At 46.2% G+C, this 18,080-nt stretch overlaps 2 protein-coding genes across 5 annotated transcripts in view; both read right to left on the bottom strand.

Moving 5' to 3' along the window:
• ACACB (acetyl-CoA carboxylase beta) overlaps positions 1-11,602 on the bottom strand; it is a 69,597-nt gene extending 57,995 nt beyond the window's left edge. Inside the window, exons 1-4 of one of the 4 annotated variants that reach the window (XM_063144170.1) lie at positions 11,421-11,602; positions 10,314-10,557; positions 7,243-7,431; positions 4,333-4,963 (exon numbers count right to left, since the gene is read on the bottom strand). In XM_063144170.1, coding sequence (XP_063000240.1) covers positions 4,333-4,925 — 593 coding nt within the window. In that variant the 5' untranslated portion in view covers positions 4,926-4,963; positions 7,243-7,431; positions 10,314-10,557; positions 11,421-11,602. Of the gene's footprint in view, positions 1-653; positions 753-4,332; positions 4,964-7,242; positions 7,432-10,313; positions 10,558-11,420 lie in introns of those variants that run through there. The other 3 variants (XM_063144171.1, XM_063144172.1, XM_063144173.1) reach the window with 3 other exon arrangements.
• Positions 11,603-12,538: 936 nt separating this feature from the next.
• UNG (uracil DNA glycosylase) lies at positions 12,539-18,008 on the bottom strand. The gene is made up of 7 exons (XM_063143675.1): positions 17,891-18,008; positions 17,011-17,217; positions 16,614-16,709; positions 15,746-15,843; positions 15,472-15,560; positions 14,444-14,622; positions 12,539-13,746 (listed from the first exon to the last, which is right to left on the bottom strand). The coding sequence occupies exons 1-7, from the start codon at positions 17,978-17,980 to the stop codon at positions 13,606-13,608; spliced, it is 900 nt and encodes a 299-aa protein (XP_062999745.1). The 5' UTR covers positions 17,981-18,008; the 3' UTR covers positions 12,539-13,605.
• Between the last annotated feature and the right edge of the window lie 72 nt (positions 18,009-18,080).

Below are 18,080 nucleotides of genomic sequence, written 5' to 3'. Positions count from 1 at the left end.
GGGTATTTTCCTAAGCACAACTGTGACAAAACAAGAAATGAAAATAACAATAAAGAGGAAGGAGCCACAGAGATTTCTGTTAATTGCACACACACACACAAAAAGCAACAACGAAAGGAAGTAAAACAGCAAAACAAGAGGCTGTGATAGAAAATCTCTCCCAAGGTTCTGTGTGTGGGTGCAGTTGTGTGTAGCTGCAAATTACGGGCCCGTGCCATGGAGGATGAAGGGCATTTCCTAGCCACATATCCCAGCTCCAGCACTCCTAAAAACCACGCACAGAAAATATTTTCTGCATAAATTAAAATAGCTGCCTGCTCAGCTTCCAGGGACCGGACAAAATGTTTACTGCTTTTAAATCAGAAGAGAAATAGGGAAGGACTATCATCCAGGGTCATTTAACTGCCGCCTTTCCCTCCCCGCCTACTTTCTGCAGGGGAACTGAAGTCCAACGCACGGAGTCAGGAGGGGGACCCCGAAACAAGGCAGAGGAATCTCCCCTCTGCCCAGCCACACGCCGGTTCTTCTGTTTTTGCTTTGCTCCGTGCAGAGTGAAGCCTTCAGCTGCTCAAGGTCCCCATCCAAGCCACGGTGCTCCTCCAGAGGCAAACAAATGTTTTCCATCCACTCCCCTTTGGCTGACCAACACTGACCTCCAAAGACATTGCAACCAGCTCAGAACCGCTCCGTCTTCCTCCCCCATTCTGCAACAGGGTTCTGCCCCGGGACCCCCAGAAGAGTCCAGCAGGCGCTCTGAGGCCGCCTCGGGCGCCTCTTCCTCCTCCTCCTCCTCTTCCTCCTCCATTTGTGCGCGTCTGGCTACACCTCCTGTCCTGTTGCTTCCCTTTCCCCTTGGGCAAGTGGCCAGACAGCGGCACACTCTCTAGCAGCCCCGTGTGGCTCAAGCAAGAAGACACGGCCACAGCTCAACCTTGAGCTGGCTGCAGACAGACCGAAGGGGAGGGAACACATTCAGCCCTTCAACAACATCAGAGGAAGACGGGGCACTGCTCGGAGAACCTCTTCCCTGCCAACGCTCTTCTCCTAAAAAAAAAAAAAAGTCACAGGACTGAGCCTGCCCTGCATCTGGTGAAGTAAACAGTGTCCAAGAAAGCTTACACAAGAATTAATGTGTTAGTCTTTATAGCACTACAAGGCTGGTTTCCCCCCCTTGTTCCTATTTGGATATTCGTCTGTTTTTTAGAGGTGGAAACGGCAATCGATACACAGGTGCATGTGAACCCTCTGCATCCAGTGTAACACGCAGGTGTCGTGTGCTTCTAGAGCAGAAAGCCATATCAAGAGATGCCCTTTTCTGCAATAGAAATGCAGTCACTTATTTGAAGCAGCAGATCCAGAAGCAATCGCACAAGCAGGTGGAAACGCAAGAACTGCTTCTGTGGGTCAGGCTGCAGGACCGTCCACTCCCTGGTGCTGGATGCTTCCAGACAGGACTTTCCTTGCTTCATTCATGCAATTTGGGGGTGGGGTGGGGTTTAGACGGTAAGACTTTCCATTTATAACCCTCCCTTCTCCTTCCCAGCCCTCCGTCCGTCTTTCTTCGTGCCACGGAAAATCCGTTAAGGAGGAAAAGACGAAAGAGCTGCACAAGGCCTTCTGTTTGGTTACGCAAGGAGACGTCCTCTGGAAACACCCTGAGCCTCAGCCTGATGCCTCCCAAAAACAGGGCGTGAATGTAGCAGCCCCCTTCGCTCTGTAGTTTTAGGCAGATGCAAAACATTAGCCTGACCCCCAACGTAGATTTTACAGATCCAGAGAAGGGATAGGGCTCTCCCAGTACAGAGGCCAGGGAGAAAGTGCAGTCCAACTAATTTCTTGTTTGCAAAAAACGAAAACTCCAAGTGCTAAACAGGCTCACCTCCACACGCAAACGTTTTCCGAGGCCGTGAAGCTCTTTCGTCATGTATAGGACACCAAGTGCAAAGGTTTGTTCGTAACCTAGCAAGAGGCTGACTAAGTGCTTCTCCCAAGCAAGGTTTGGTTATCAACCAAGAATCTGTCCTTGGTCCCAAGTAGACCTATTGTACTCAGCCTTTCAGGTTTGCTGATAAACAATCATTGACTTTGGCCACAGCGTGTCACTAATTTAATGAAATTAGTGACTCGTTTGGTAGGAATTTTTTTAAAAAAATGTTTATATTTTAAAGCTGTCCCTGATTTTTATTAACATTTATTACACACTAGTTTGGAAAAGTTATCTATTTTTTTTTTGAGTAACATTAATATCATATATTCTCACTTATCTATATAACATAATCATACTTAACATAAAAGTGCACCCCCCACCTCGGGATCTTATTCCTGATTCTAAAATCTCATACTTTCTTCTGCTGGCGGTTTCCCACTTCCCTTAGAAAACACAAATATTAGGAACTGTTTCCAGATTCCTTCAAAATCATTCGTTTTTGCTATACCTCTTCTCACTTTAATATTACATGTCAATTTATCATTAATAGCTATATCCCATACTTCTTTATACCATTCTTCAATACAATAATCCCCTTGAATCTTCCAGTTCCTAGCTACAATCAGCCTTTTTAAGTGGATATAAATCTTTGAAATAAATAATAAATTGAGGCTGTAAGAAAGAAAGAAAGAAAGAAAGAAAGGAAAGGAAGTTTCTGAATTGGAACCCGTTGCATCTCTCCTTCCTCATCACTCTTAGGAAATGTCAATACTTTATGAATGTTAACTTTTAAAAAAATACATAAGCAGAGAATTGGACTTCCATTTTATAGGGCGGGACGGGACTCAAACTTTGCGTGGAGGTGGCTCCAGTTTTAAGGATGTAAACATTTCAGGCACTCAAAACTTGCAGAGGTATTGCGGCTGCAAAGAGCAGTCTTTAAAAAATCCGTTCAGGACCCAATATTAATCCATCTCAGCACACTGCCGTCTTCTACAGAGAGGGGCGGGCTGCGGGTGACCTCAAAAGAGCCATAAAGTGCCAAAAATCAACAGTGTAATTAACAGAATGACCACCTCTTCTTGATCCAATATAGATCCGTCTTTCAAAGAGGCAGAGCCTGTTTTTCAGCGTTAGAACATTTCCAGAGCAGGACACATTAAAACACCGGATGATCCTGAAAAGCCCCAACAACTCAAAATGAATTTTTAAAAAGCGATAAAATAACACCTGAGATTAAAACAGCAAGAGGTTCAGTCATTCAACACCAAAGTCGCTGTTTGCAAACAAGAAACTCGTGCAGTTGTAAGAGGTAAGTCACCTGTTGCTTAGAATGTAATGGAAAAGGCTCCAGGTGGGCTTTTCTAAGGAGGGTGACCCATTAATGGGGTGCCACGGCTGGAAAAAAAACCCTATTGCATTTGCTACCTTGATGTGCATTAGTGTGCATAATGTGGAGTCTTTCCTCTGCAAAATGTTAGGGAGGGAGCTTTGCTATTGTTCCAGTCTAACAGGAAGTCGTGCGCTGCCCTTTGGATAGAGGGCCGAGGCTGGGGATTTAACGCCTGGGGCTAACAAGAGGAAGTGTGCAATGCTTCCACGAAACAGAAGAGGGGAGTGCCTCGGTGCTTAATTAAATACGCAGCGTTGACAGAAGCAGCACACTGATTAACTCGAGAAGGAGAAGGAAGGAAGGATAGCTTTTCTCTTTTGAAGCTTTCTTCTGGAGATTCGTTTTCTCGTGTCTGTCTGGTCTATTTGCTTTACGTTAAATGGAAAGGCAGAAAAACTAAGCATGGTCTGGGAATGATGGGACTTGCAGTCCCACACATCTGAAAGGCACCAGGTTGGGGGAAGGCCGCTCCAGAGACTGCCACACTTCAGTGACCACTCATAACAGCACCACTAGCAAAATTTGGTTGTCATTTGGTTGGATAAAAGAAGTAATTTCGCATGCTTCCAGACACTAGGGGGTGATAGAAAATGTCCTGCAGCTTGATCCTCCTCCTTCCTCTTGCCTCTGCACCATGTGGTCTCTCTCCAGAGAGGAAACAAGTAAACATATTTCATGCCTTTGCTTACTTACACTCATGCACCCAGATTTATTTATTTATTACATTTTTAGGGTGTGTTTTTAAAGAGTATTAGATAGCGTTCTCTGACAATGATTTGCTCTAGCCTGCATTTATTGCCTTCAGTATTATTATATTTATTTGTATCCCGCCTTTTGCCCAATACTGGGCCTTCAGTACTAAATGCTGTGTTGCCACGCTTTCTGTATATAAAGCAACTCTGCTATAGGTCACACCAGACTTTCCAACAAACTTTCCCCACCCACGACATACCCTACTCTGGTATGGTTGAGAGGACAAGACTGAGCAAACTCCTGCTGCCACGTTGCTTACCTCATGACCACACTGCCCTCTGTCAGGGAGGACAACGAAGCGGAATCCATGGAGGACGAAGAGCCGATGCTAGCCAAGCTGCTCCTCTGCCTGCTGGCCACTCTAAAGGATCCGGCCACCAGCTCGTCGTCGGAAGAGTTGTCTTCAAAAGAGCCCAACACAAACTTGGCCATCGCTTGCCGCTTCATTTGCGCCTGGTTGATCTCCGGCTCTTCCCACGAGAGGGACTTCGTTTGCCTCAGCAAATGGCTTGAGGAAGGGCCGGCGACACGGCCCAAAGGCCTCGCCGAATCGGCGGCCTGCCACCCCGGGGGCTGCGAACCATCTGAGGCTGGATGAGGAATCGGGGGCTTGGATTGGCAAGTGGGGTATTCCGGCTGCTTGGGGCCACTCGTGGAGGCCTGGTTGCTGGGAAGGGACTGCTGGGAGGGGTCCGTGGAGGCCTGGCCAGGCCCTGCCGAAGGGACTTCTGTTCCCGATCCCTCCGGGAGCTGGAGGGGTGGTGATGCGGGAGAAGGCAGCTCCTGGGTTTCTGAGGTAAACGGCTGCTCAAGCAGCGTCTCTCTCTGGTCAACTGAGGGACACTTTGCCATCTTGGTCCAAACCAAGCTAGCAGAACCATTCAGAAGTCCTAGAAAGAAGAAGAGGATAAACTCATTGTGTGTGCACAGGAAGGAAATGCACACAGGTACACACACTTCCAGCCGACCCTGGGGCGATGCCACGGTCTTAGACCTGGGAGTCCGGCACGTTAGTCTGAGATTCGTGGGCGGACTAGAGGTTGCCCTGCATTAATTCCGCTTCAAATTAAAAACAAAACAGCAACACACAGCTTGGGATCCCGGAGAACTAGCACCGAAGCAGGCAATCACATCACATTCAGAATAGCGATTTCATGTATTTATTTGTGACTTTATTTCTGCAAACTACTTATATACCTCCTGATATGATATCAGAAGATCTCTCGACGCTTTACATAAGAAATACATGACATACAATGTAAAAACCAATGAGAAAACAATACATGAAAAACGTGGCAAAAACAGCGAAACCAAGCAATGTAACTGTGCATTTTTCAAAAGCCTAAGGCGCCTCGTTGGGCGCCTTGAAAACTCATGCTATTGACACCTCGGAACCGGAAATAGTTCTTTCCAGATCTGACCCAACTGTTGAGTTGGAGAGAAACAGCCAGAATGGTTCCGATTCATCCACAAACACAGAGACCCAACACACCTCCAAAATCATAAAACTGTTGTCCAAAATCTTAAGTTTAAAAATCCCCAAACGCAGCCATAACTCTAAACAACCCACCTCTCCTTTTATACCGTGCCCAATACTATCCCCTCAGCGGAGGCCTGACTTATCATTTTCGGTCCTCCCACGGCCGTCCGGCGCGTAATGTGGACGAGTCGAAGGGGTTCTTGAAACACAAGCTATTTTTATTCTCTAAAAACAGCACCTTGGCAACAGGGAGGCTGCGGAGACGGCTGCCATCCCGCGACACGGCCTGGCTGTGAGGTAATCCCCCTGCCTCCCCGCCGTGACGCTCTCACCTCCCATGGCCTCGCCAAAGCCTCGGCCATCTGTATCTCAACACCTGATACGATGCCAGGAGTTCTCAAGCAACACAGCTGCGAGAACGTCAAGCGACCTTCCTCTCACGGCTACAGGAAAATGAACAACAACCACTTTGCGAGTCTTTCTTTAAGGGCCTGGGGATGCTTCAAAAGCCAATATGGGAGCCGGACGTGGAAGGCCTGCCATTGGGTCTTGCTCCTCTGCCTTGGGCAAATTGCTCAGATTTCAGGCTGAGAGGCGGCAGCAGAGACATGCGACTTTGATGAAGAGTTCTGGAGAACACGAAAGCTTGCACAACTTTGTGGAATGTTAGTTGATCCAAGTCAAGATCTTGCTCAACTGTGGAGTTTGGATGGTTATCTCCTTCCAGGGACCAAGACCTGTGTTTTTGTCATTGGTTTATTTAATGTGGTTTTGAACAAGGACTCGTGGTTCTCTGACTCACCTCGGCCTGCAAGCCAATCTGGTGTAATATGTATGTTCCATTCCACGGAGTTGGTACAGGTGCTGCTGCCAAGTTACTCTTACTTTTCCAATTCAAGGACATAAGAAATGCCCTGACGTTGGATCAGACCAAGGGTCCATCTAGTCCAACGCTCTGTTCAAACAGTGGCCGAGCAGCTGTCAATCATGGACCCACAAGCAGGACACAGTGCAACCCACACACACACACATTCTGCAACAAGAAGCAAAACATTCTGCGACCTGTGTAAGTTTCAGCAGATTTGCTTCTCTTATTTTGTATACGGTTTGGGGTGGAGGGTGGGGGAACCAAATTCCAGTGACTAGTGATTGCAGCCCGCTTTTAACTGCTGAGGAGGAACTTAAGGCTATGAGCGGCTATTAATCACGATGGCTATTAATCACCAATTCCAGTTGGTGGAAACACGGGCAGGAGGGTGCTGTTGCGTCCACGCCCTGCTTGTGGGCTTCTTGTTGGGAGCATCTGGAAGGCCACTGTGCAGACAGAGTCCTGAGCTAGAAAGAGGCCTTTGGTTTGATTCAGCAAGTAGATGTTCTAAGGCAGCCTTCCTCAACCTGGGGCGCTCCAGATGTGTTGGACCCCAACTCCCAGAATGCCCCGGCTGGGGCATTCTGGGAGTTGGAGTCCAACACATCTGGAGCGCCCCAGGTTGAGGAAGGCTATTCTAAGGACTGCAGCCTGGATTCTAAATATATCCAGGAACAGGAGCCTTCACCACAATCCTGCCGAAATCGCTTTGCCTCCCATTCCCTTGTAAGTTGCTTGAGACAAGTGCCATGTCCAAAGGAATCATCAAACAGACATTTTTGTTTTACCCAGGGCTGCTGCTTCTCCCTTTTGCCACTTACCAGGCCGTTCGCCTCAAGGACAATCATCTCTCCGCCTTCACGTTGTGCCGGCAACGAACTCGCTTTCCACCGTCCCTGAAAGCTAGCTTGCTACCACACTTCACTAGGCTCAAAACCAGCTGATCGACGTAGGAGTGTGAACTTGGCAGCGGTTACCAAGAAGAACATAAACTTTAGATTAACTCAGTCCTGCCAGAACAAAAAAGAAAAGGGAAAAAAAGTCCTCTTTATTTCATGTTAACATCACCAGTGCTGGAGCAAAGTTAACGAGAGAGGAAAGAACCCCACTCAGACACTAATATATCTTCCTTAGAGCAACCAATGCACCGTGCAATAAAATGAGAAGCAGCAACTGGTTTTTGGGAGCGTCGACAACATATTAGCTCAGCAAAGGAATCTCTAAAAACACAGAGTTTTTTTAAAGCTATCTAAGCCAGCTTTCCCTGAACCGGTGACCTTCAGATGTTTAGACAACTCCCAGAATTCCTGGACCTTGGCCATGCTGGCTGTGCATGATGGGAACTGAAATCCAAAACATCTGGAGGGCGCCATGGGAGGCTTGCATATTAGATTAGATTACTGCAACGCCCTCTACTCGGGGCAGCCTTTGAAGACGGTTCAGAAGCTGCAGCTTGTGCAAAATGCAGCAGCCAGATTGATAACTGGGACCAGAAGGTTTGAGCATATAACACTGATTCTGGCCCGCTTGCATTGGCTGCCTATACGTTTCCGAGCCCAATTCAAGGTGCTGGTTTTAACCTATAAAGCTTTCCACGGCTTGGGACCACAATACCTGACGGAACGCCTCTCCCAACATGAACCTACCCGTACACTGCACTCAATATCTAAGGTCCTCCTCTAAGTGCCTAATCCGAGGGAAGCTCAGAGGATGGCAACAAGGGAGAGGGCCTTTTCAGTGGTGGCCCCCCGATTATGGAATGATCTCTCCAATGAGGCTCGCCTGGCACCAACATTGTTATCTTTTCTCCCAGGCATTTAACAGCATTTAACAACATATGCTGTTGGGTTTTTTTTAATGGATCCCAGAACTGTGGTGTTTAAAATGGATACTGTTTTATACTGTTGTTTTTATATTTTTTGATGGTTTTAAATTTTATATACTTTTTTAATGTCCACTCTTTTTAACTTTTGTAAGCCGCCCAGAGAGCTTCGGCTATGGGGCAGTATATAAATTAAATAAATATCTGCAAAGATCAGTTTCCTGGGATTCTCGAATGGAGGGTAGAGAGTTTGCACACAGATTCCTAGCTCATATATTTCTTGTTTTTCCTTATTCCTCTCTTTCAGCAAGCTTTTGATTTTTCTACTACTTATATTGCAATCCAATCCGCTTTTACTCAGAAGTAATTAATTTTGACTGAGTTCAATGGGGTTTACTCTTAAATGGATATGGGGTTTCAGCCTTCAGCTCTCTCCTGGGCCATTAGTTTTTATGTTTTGCTGCCTATACACACCCACACACGTATTTGAAATTGTTGATGTTTTAAACATTCTTGTCTTGTCTTATATTGTTCTGATACTTAGGACCGATTTTATGCTTAGCTGCTTTAAAGATCTCTATTTGCAGGGAGAAAAGTGAGTTATGTATTACATATATATAGGACGGCTTGGGACCTCAGTGCTTAAGGGAGCAACTCTCCCTATATATACCTGCCTGAGATTTGAGATCCGTTGGAGAAGCCCTCATTTGTGTCCCACCAACACAAGCCATACATTATGGTGGGACATGGGAGAGGGCTTTCTCTGTGGTGGCATTCTGGTTGTGGAATACTCTTCATTTGGAGGCCTGATTGGTGCCAATACTGACTTCATTTCAGCGCCAAGTTAAAACATGGCTTGTTTAGGGTGACCATATGAAAAGGAGGACAGGGCTCCTGTATCTTTAACAGTTGCATAGACAAGGGAATTTCAGCAGGTGTCATTTGTATGCATGCAGCACCTGGTGAAATTCCCTCTGCAGGAGCTATACTAGAGTGACCAGATTTAACAGAGGGCAGGGCACCCGCAGCTTTAACTGTTGTGATGAAGAGGGAATTTCCCCAGGTTCCCCATATATACAACTGACACCTGCTGAAATTCCCTTTCCTATGCAACTGTTAACGATACAGGAGCCCTGTCCTCCTTTTCATAGGGTCACCCTAGGCTTGTTATTAAAGCCTGTGAAAGCTAACATTTTTCAAGGTTACACATGGCTTTGTTCTTATTGCTTTTAAACTTTACTGCTCGTTTTGTTTGTTAATGATTTAAAACATTTTTAGCTGTGTATATTTATTGTTTTACATTGTTCTGATTTTATCTGTACTCTGCCGAGATCCTAGTGACATAGGACAAGATACAAGTGTGTGTGTGTGTGTATCTATCTACCTATAAAACTTCTTTTAGGGATTCCCCAACCCATTGCAAACCTTTTAGGGAATTTAAATATTTAAAGCAACTTGACGTATCCCTGCTGCTTCCTGGCTCATAAAAAATCCCCCCAAACCTCACCACCAATCTTGGTTTAGAATACTTGTTTTATTCTGCACAGAGATGGCTTTCAGGGAGCAAAGACTGAGCAAGCCAAGAACTTTGTGGCACCGATCCAAAGTGTTGTTGCGCTCCAAGTGGGACAACTCAATTTTAAGTGGGGCAAAGGTCGCCTTCCAATCTCAAAACGGCCAACTGTTTTGGACAACATGTACTCCTCCCAAATGTCACTGAATGCAAGACAGCTATAAAAAAAATAGCGTCAAAGATGCGTCTGTTGTTGGCAAAGAGATCTAATTATACCGCTCTTAAAATGAGGATCCTTCCATGATAAACAAAAGAATATTCTATTTATTGCACCCGACACTTTTCTAAGCCAAAACGCATCTAACCTTACTGAAATCTTTCACAGGGCTATATCACCAAGGTCTGTGTGTAACATCATTTTACAAATCTGTACAATTTAACCAATCCTGAAAAATGTGGAATTCTGTGCCCTATAATAGATCTACCTTGTGCTAATCAGAGCAACAGAATAGAAGTAAAACCTTGGATTCCAGCAGTCTGATTCTAGACATACTTACACAGAAATCAAATCCAGGTTGCGTTAGATGGAGCTTCCTTCCAAGAGGAAAGTGTGCCCGAGATTGAGGTCTGTTTAGTTTTGAAGATCCAGGTTCCGATTCTGCGTGGGCTCGTATGTTCCCTGAATTCTTCTCAGCTGGGTTGTTGAAGAATACAGGCAGAGGCGGAATGTACAGAAGAAAAAATCATGGGAACGGTCAAGCTGCTGTTCTAGCTAAGTTGCTCTTGCAAAATAAACAGCCTCTAGAAAGGAATAAACCCAGTAACTAAAGCAAAGCAACAAACAAAAATGTTTCATGCAGTTAATGATTTATTATTACATAGCTTTTGAAGCCTTATTTTGCATTTGGTGGGAATTTTTTTTTTAAGTTCACAAGGAATGTAAATAAAACAAATTTGATGTTCCAGTGGACAAATTGTGGCTGCCATCCTTTGTGCACTTCTCTGGAAGCCCCATTGAAGACAATGAGGCTTACTTATGAGTAAACAATGCTCCTGTAAACACAGTACTTTAGAACGGAAACAGTCCCGATTTGGTTAATTTATCGATCTAACATAAACATGAGCTCCATTATGCCCTTTGTATTACTTTAAATCTGTTCATGTAATTTGGGCCCCAATTCAAACCCAACATTCAGTTACCAAATTTGCAACAGAAAAAAGAAGTTAAAAAAGAGTGTGTGTGTGTGTGTGGCTTTAGTTTCGCAAATTCTGATGGAAATTTTACTGTACTTTGTGAACTTAGGTTCCAACTGACGTCAACAATGCATCTTAAACTCATTAGCAGGCCTGAGAGGGGAAAATGCTGATTAAGATCCAGATTCCTCAACTTGGTGCCTTCCAGATGTGTTGGGACTACAACTCCCAGCATGCTGGCTGGGGATACCGGGAGTCAGAGCCCAAACACATCTGGAAGGCACCAGGTTGGGGGAACAGTGGCACAAATCAAGGGGCCCGTTACAAAAACAAGCAAGCAGAAAGTTTAACCAGGAGGGAATGCAGGTTCCCAGAAGTGAGAGACAAAATAGAAAGCAATGGGGAAGGAGGAGGGGGGAGAGAAGGGGGGATCTACAAAAAAAACAAGAGCAGCAGCAGGCTATAAATACCTTTGCAGAGATCCCCATTAAGGAGTTGCATGCAAGGTTTCTTCCTCGGAAAGACAAAACAGCTACAAGCAGGAATTTCATCAAGAGGTGTGAAAATGAAGTGGGTGGGTCAGCGGGTGTTTGGAGGGGGGACGGGACCCATCCTTCCTTTAAGAGTTGGGAATGCAAATGAGCTCCGGCTGGGAAGGGTGAGGGGTGGGTGGGTGCTTCAGCTGAAAGTGATGAAAAGGGAAGAGGGTTTAGCCACATGGGGCAAAGTGCCTGCCTCCCCGTGCCTGGATGATTGCCCTTTGACAGCTGGGATGTTTATTTTTCTCTCTCCTTCAGGCTGCTTTCTTTTTAGTAGCCACGTGCCTGGATTTAGCTTTCCTCTCCACTTCTTCTGGCAACAAGGGCTTCTTTGCCTTGAGGCACAGGCTTGTCTATAAGGCACAAGCGCTATTGCAGGGTGGGTGGGGGTGAATAAAGGTAGTCTCTCCCCACCTCCTTTTGGCCAAAGTGCATCTCTCCACCCCAACATGATAGGTTTTTCTCCTCTCTTTAAAGCAAAGCAGAGGCCGGGAGAAGCTTCATTTAAAGCAGGGGTGAGCAACTTGAGGTCCCCTCCAGATGTTTTGGCCTACCGCTCTAACCAGCTTAGCCAATCATAGGGGATGATGGGACTTATAGGCCAGGCTGGGAGAGACAGACTCCCAGGAAGGTTTTTTACCATCAACCTAACCAAAGGTTGAAATCTGTGTTAGTGGAGGGAAACCAAAGTAGAATAAGTCTGGAAGACAGAATTTCCTCTACAATGAATTGGACAATGTGCTGGTTTGTACAATTAAAACAGCCCATTCAACCTGCCATGCGGGTGTGGAATATTCAAACCCTGACTGAGTGAGCTAGACAAGGGCTAAACAACCCAGATTCACTGTCCCCAGATTCGGACAACACACTGCAGCAGGGGCTTGAATACTCAAAATGGCCACTCACACTCCAACTCACGACGTGCCTTCATCAGGCTGGTTCACATGATCCAACAGCGACAGTGGCTGTTGGATCGTGTGAACCAGCCCAATGAAACAACAGATAAAAGACCAACAGAGAATGCAAAAAAAGAAAAGTCAACTACAAGAATATATCAAAGTTGTTTATTTAAAAGACATTGTACAGTGAGTATATAAAAAAATTGCACTAGTGTTACAGGTAATGAGAAAAAAGGCATACTTCACAATTTGGTATTTAAATATACCAGATCTTATTCTGCCATTTGCATAGAAAAAGGGTAAACCAAACTTTCTCCTAACAGAAGTTGATAAAACTCGTTGATGGCCTCTAGCCTAATACCCGTAACAAAGACATTTTGCCACTGACTGTGGTGGATCAGAATGGAATGATACAACTACTGATCTCTTGATGGCCACTCAAAGGGACTTGATGCATGGAAACCCTGAGAGGTAATATGGCCGTTTGAAGCCTGCAACCACTCAGAAAGCCGAGTGCGACCACATTCGAAAGCGGTTGGAGTAGGGAGGGTGAATGTCACAGAAGCCCTCCCACCCTGCAGGTAGAAGTGATCAACAACTGGTTTCCCATGTGGTACATTCGTAAGGAATCTCCTCTTTGACAGACGGCCGTCGTTTCACATGAAATCACAAATCCTGTACAGGCTTCCAAGTCTCAGAGCAATATCATTTTTCAGTGCCCATTTTTATGCATGTATTTCACAGATGTATAGGAAATGAAAAGTTTGGGCAGGTGAGGTTTATCCCATTGTTGGAAGTCACTTATATCTTGCCTGTAGGTATTCTCCCTTCTACATAACATCGCCCACAGAATTCTGGCAACGCTTTCAAGTGAAAAACCCAGTTGAACACTTGGACACATTTGAAAGTCATCGCTTCGGATATCATGAACAAGTTTGCTAAGTCAATATTTCCTGAGTGGAGCCAAAATGAAAAGTAGCTTCTTTGCTGTCAAGAATAAAAAGGTGCTAGTAAAAAATATATATGTACAAACAAATGCCTATATTACAGTAGCAAAACACATGGCAGAACGCTTCCTTGGGACTCGACTGAGAGTTAAATAAAATTGCTAAAAGGGAACTCAAATAATATTTTCCAAGAAGTGTTTGTAATGTCTCAACAACAAAAATGGCACAGTGGGTTCCAGATTCTGAGGTCCTGAGGCTGTTGCAACCCACTCAGAGGGCTTTCCAGTCAATAGGTGTCTTCCCCGACTTCATCAACAATTCATTTGCTTTGGAGAAATGTTTACAGCCAAAGAAACCCCTGTGGGCAGAGAGGGGCGAAGGATGGACCGTCTGCAGGATGTGGTGGCGCTTCTGCAAGTAATTGGGAGAAATTAAGACCCACCAGATGAACGGTTGCCATGTTTGGATAACCAAAGCTTGCGATCTTTATCGAGTGACCAACGTGATTAATACGCAACTCCGCTCCCTCAACAATCAAAGAGTCGAAAAAGTGGAAACGGAGTAACTCCAGGAATAAGACTCTCTAGGCCTTCCTGGTGCAACCTGCTACCCTCCAGATGTGGTGGACTACAAGCCCCAGCCAGAATGGCCTTCTGGGAGTTGTAGTCCAAAACTTCAAGAGGGCATCAAGTTGCCTCCCCTGTCCCACCCCCCATTCTTCCCCAAAAGGAACAGGGTCAAGTTCTCAAACACACATGGAACTAGTTGAAAAGGAGCCATTTTGAGGCATAGCCTCCCATTATTGGAGGACCTAAACACCATCCTCCTGCACCAGATCAGGTGCATTTGGCTCAGCCTTTTGCCAGTGGCCCACAAGGCAAAATCGCAAGCATGATGAAGGACCATCCTTCGATGAATGGGCCGAGCATCCAGCAGCCGGATGGATCTTGTGTCCCACGTGCTTTTAGAACAGTGTCTCCAAACGGCTATTGCAGGACGCCGGATCCAAGGCTCAGAGTCCACGTCGTACGCCACACAGCCCAGCTTCCAAGCTTCCCTCCTTCCCTGGGAGGATGCAATTTCCAGGAGGCAGCGAAGGCGTACTTACCCTGTCGATAGAGCTGCCTTTCTTCTGAGCATAGGCTCCCCAAAGCATGAAGACCAGGCCATCCAGGTGACTGTTCAGCCAAGAGACTACCGCGTCGGTGAATTCCTCCCAGCCCTTATCCCTGTGGGAATTGGGATTGTAGCCTCGGACTGTGAGAACGGCGTTGAGCAACAGCACTCCTAGATTGCAAGGGGAGGAGAAGCATGAGCAGGAATGCAGGGAAGACTGAAACGCAAGCAAGTCACTTCTGCTCATGCCAAGAATGCAGTGTTGCAAAAGGCAGGCTATGAATACATAAAACGTACTCAGAAGACGTGCATGTAAATAGGCAACAAACCTATTCACCGTATCAAATACGTGAACTTTGTTGCAGGTAGCTCTCTAAATTCACTGTTGTACTTTATAGCAGTAAAGTACCACTTCAGCAGATGTAGCTTGCCTCTTGTAGCAGCGGAAGACTAAGGCTGAATTGGAGATGCAGCAGCACTTGGGGAGTCCTTTCCTTGCTGAGAGCATGAAAGATCTGAAATGACCTCTTCTTTTAAAAGTGTGCAGACATTTCAGTTGGTCCACAAGGGAAGCTGACTCAGTTCCCAGTTTGGTGCCAATTCTGCCAGCAGGCAAAGACCTTTTTTAAAATTTATTTATTTTATTAATTACATTTCTATACCGCCCAATAGCCGGAGCCAGTCTGTTGTTGAAGGGGGTTGGGTTTTTAATTAGCTGGCTGCTGCTGCTTCCTTTCTATTTATTATTTCTGTTACGTTTTTAATTTATTTTTATGTTGTGCTTTAAGTTCTTACTTTAACCACGATTTTATTGTTGCTAGCAGCCTTAAGTACCATTTTTGGTGGCAAGACAGGATGTAAATTTAATAGATAAATAAATTTCTCCAGCCACTATGCAAAGACTCGCAGCGGCTGCTGGAAGGAAGGAAACATTATCAAGGAGGATGGAAAAGAGAGCACTTGAGAGCAGCTGAAGAAAACTCATCTCAGGAAAACAAAACAAAAACAGGTCTGTTTCACCTTGTTTAGCCCACCCAGTCAAGTCTCCGTGGCCAGGATGCGAAAAGCCTTCTATGTCTGTCGAAAGTTCTTTGTAAATATTATCCAGGCTGCAAACAAAATAAGAGGTTTTGAGAGACTTATGTCCACGCCTTTGAAACACTGCAATTTCACACATTACACGCCCATCCGAATAGTGTTCACAACGTTGCTGAGAATAAAGGGAGCCCAATGGAAAAGCCACATCGCACACCTGTTCCTAACGTAACGATGGAGTTTCAAAGCCGACGCTTACCTGGGCGGAGGCCGAACTGGTCTCTGGACACTGAAGCAGAGCCCGTGTGCTTGACTAGGTCCGTGATACGGGTCTTGGCCCAAGATGACTGCTTTTACCTGAATAGAAGTTGAGATTATTACTTTTCCTCCCAAAATATGGCAAGTGGACTATAATTTGATTTAACAAAGGGCTAAGTATTAAATAAAAAAGCAGAAATGGTTCAACGCTCAGCATGAGTGATTTCCACTGTCAGTTGACTCTAGTTTAATGCTGTTCTTTGGTAGGATGCAGAACAGGGCTGGAGTTTATGTCCCAGGGGAAACTGATAACAGAATAATTAGCTAGCTACTAGAGTCCATGTAGCAGTGGTGATTCAGTTGAGAGCACCATGAGCAGCAAAGTCAGATTTTAGCTTACTGTCAAGATGGCTGTAGAAGACTTCACAACAAGGTGGCTGAAGAAAGGCCCTGCCCATTCTCTCACACAGCCTTTACTCATCATTTATTATTTGGGAATAACAATCGTTATTCCTGTTAGAGCAGTACAACAGTGGAACCAATTACCTAGGGAGGTTGTGGGCATTCAAGATGGAGCTGGACAGTCATCTGCCAGGGATGGTTTGATGTGCATTCCTGCACTGTGCAGAGGACTCGATGGCCTTATAGGCCCCTCCCAACTCTACTATTCTATGATCATCGCCCACAGCTACAGGATGGCAGTAAGGTTGAAATAAATGGCTTCTGAGATCCCTTCCAATTCTAAGGTTCTATATCTAGCAAAGACTGAACAAAGCAAAGAACATGCTGCTGGCGACTTAGCTACTCCTAGAGGGAAAGAAACAATAAATACAGATCCAGTCAGGATTGATTTTATCAGGTTGACTCACATCACGGATATCACACAACTGAGTCCAGGTGAAGACTTGATGCGCGGGTGGATATATCGTGTAGTGTTTACGTTCTTGAGTAAGAAAGGACATAAGCTGAATTGGGGGAGAGAGAGAGAGTGCATTTGTAAAAGGACATAGTTAAGATAGCCGGGCAGATCAGGTTATAACAGCACAGAAAAATCTAGGTCTGCCTTCCCCACCCTGGTGCTCTCCAGCTGTACTGGACTACAACTCCCATCATCAGGCAGCAAATATTGTTGAACTGCCTGTTAAACATACATTGGGCACTTGGCATAATTTAAGACCATTCCTTAACTAAAGCAGCTTATAATAATAAAAAAGGAAGCGTTTAACTAAAGGACCGAGGAGAGGCGGGTGTCTGCCTCTGCCCCACCTGGGCGAAGTAGGGCTTGGAGAACTCCGCGGCCAGCGCGACCCTCCAGGGCTCCGCAATCTCGGGGGGAACGACCACGCTAGCGCGGGCACCGAGCCTCTGCAGCGCCGCTTCCTTGTTCCTGCGGATCCGGTCCAGCTGCTCCGGGCTGAGAGGCGGGAAGCGAGGAGGAATGGACAAGTCATCGGTCTTCAGGGCTTTGCAGGCCTGGAAACGGGGGAAGAGGCGGGTAAGGAACACGGGAAGGGAGAGGGGGGAAGAAGCCAGGCGGCGGCCAGCGCAGAGGAGCCCCGCGGACGCCATCGCGCCCCTGGCAAAACGCCACTAGCAGCTGCGTCCTCCGAGGATACTTCCGGCCTCAGGGACACACGTGCGCGTTTCGCGGGAAAACAAACACACACCACCCGCCCCCGTCTCCCTATTGGTCAGCAGCGTCAAGAGCGCCTTTTCACAGGGCGTCACAGCGCCCTTTCGCTTTCCTATTGGCCAGCGGCTGCCTCGATTATTTCTATTGGTCCGCCCCCAGCTTCCTCATTGGTTCACGACTGAAAACACGGCGTATCGTAATTCTTATCGAAAGTTCCACCTCAACCCCCGCTGCGAAAGTGCAGGCCGCTATTGGTTAATTGAGATCACGTGCCCCGACTCGCGCTTAGTCACGCCTCCCGACGCTTTTCATTGGTCCGGAGGCAGGCAACTTCGCTTGTCATTGGTCGGTGCCTCAGACGGGCGCCTTTTTCTAAACCGCGTAAATTTGGAAGCTGGAAATCGCTTGTTTTCTCCTCACGGATTCAACAGCGGTTTCCTCCCTCTCACATGTTCATTTCCATTGATAATAATAATAAAAATTAGTAATAATAATAGTAAAATAAAGAAATACCTTATCGGTCTCGCTCGGTTCCGGCGAGCGACTTCGCTTCTTGTCAGGCTCCGGCGTAAAATACGAATACAGCGACTTCTGCCCGATCATGGCGGCTGCGTTCACAGGTGGGATCCGGCGCTGCAGGTCGGAAGAGGCGAAAGAGCTGAAGACGCGACCCTTAAAGAGCCGAAATTTAGCGCCAAATCGA

This window comes from Elgaria multicarinata, chromosome 18 (genome assembly GCF_023053635.1).
Source record: "Elgaria multicarinata webbii isolate HBS135686 ecotype San Diego chromosome 18, rElgMul1.1.pri, whole genome shotgun sequence".
Classification (NCBI taxonomy): domain Eukaryota; kingdom Metazoa; phylum Chordata; class Lepidosauria; order Squamata; family Anguidae; genus Elgaria; species Elgaria multicarinata.
The sequence above is the reverse complement of the archived record's forward strand: the minus strand, read 5'-3'. Positions and strand labels throughout refer to the sequence as shown.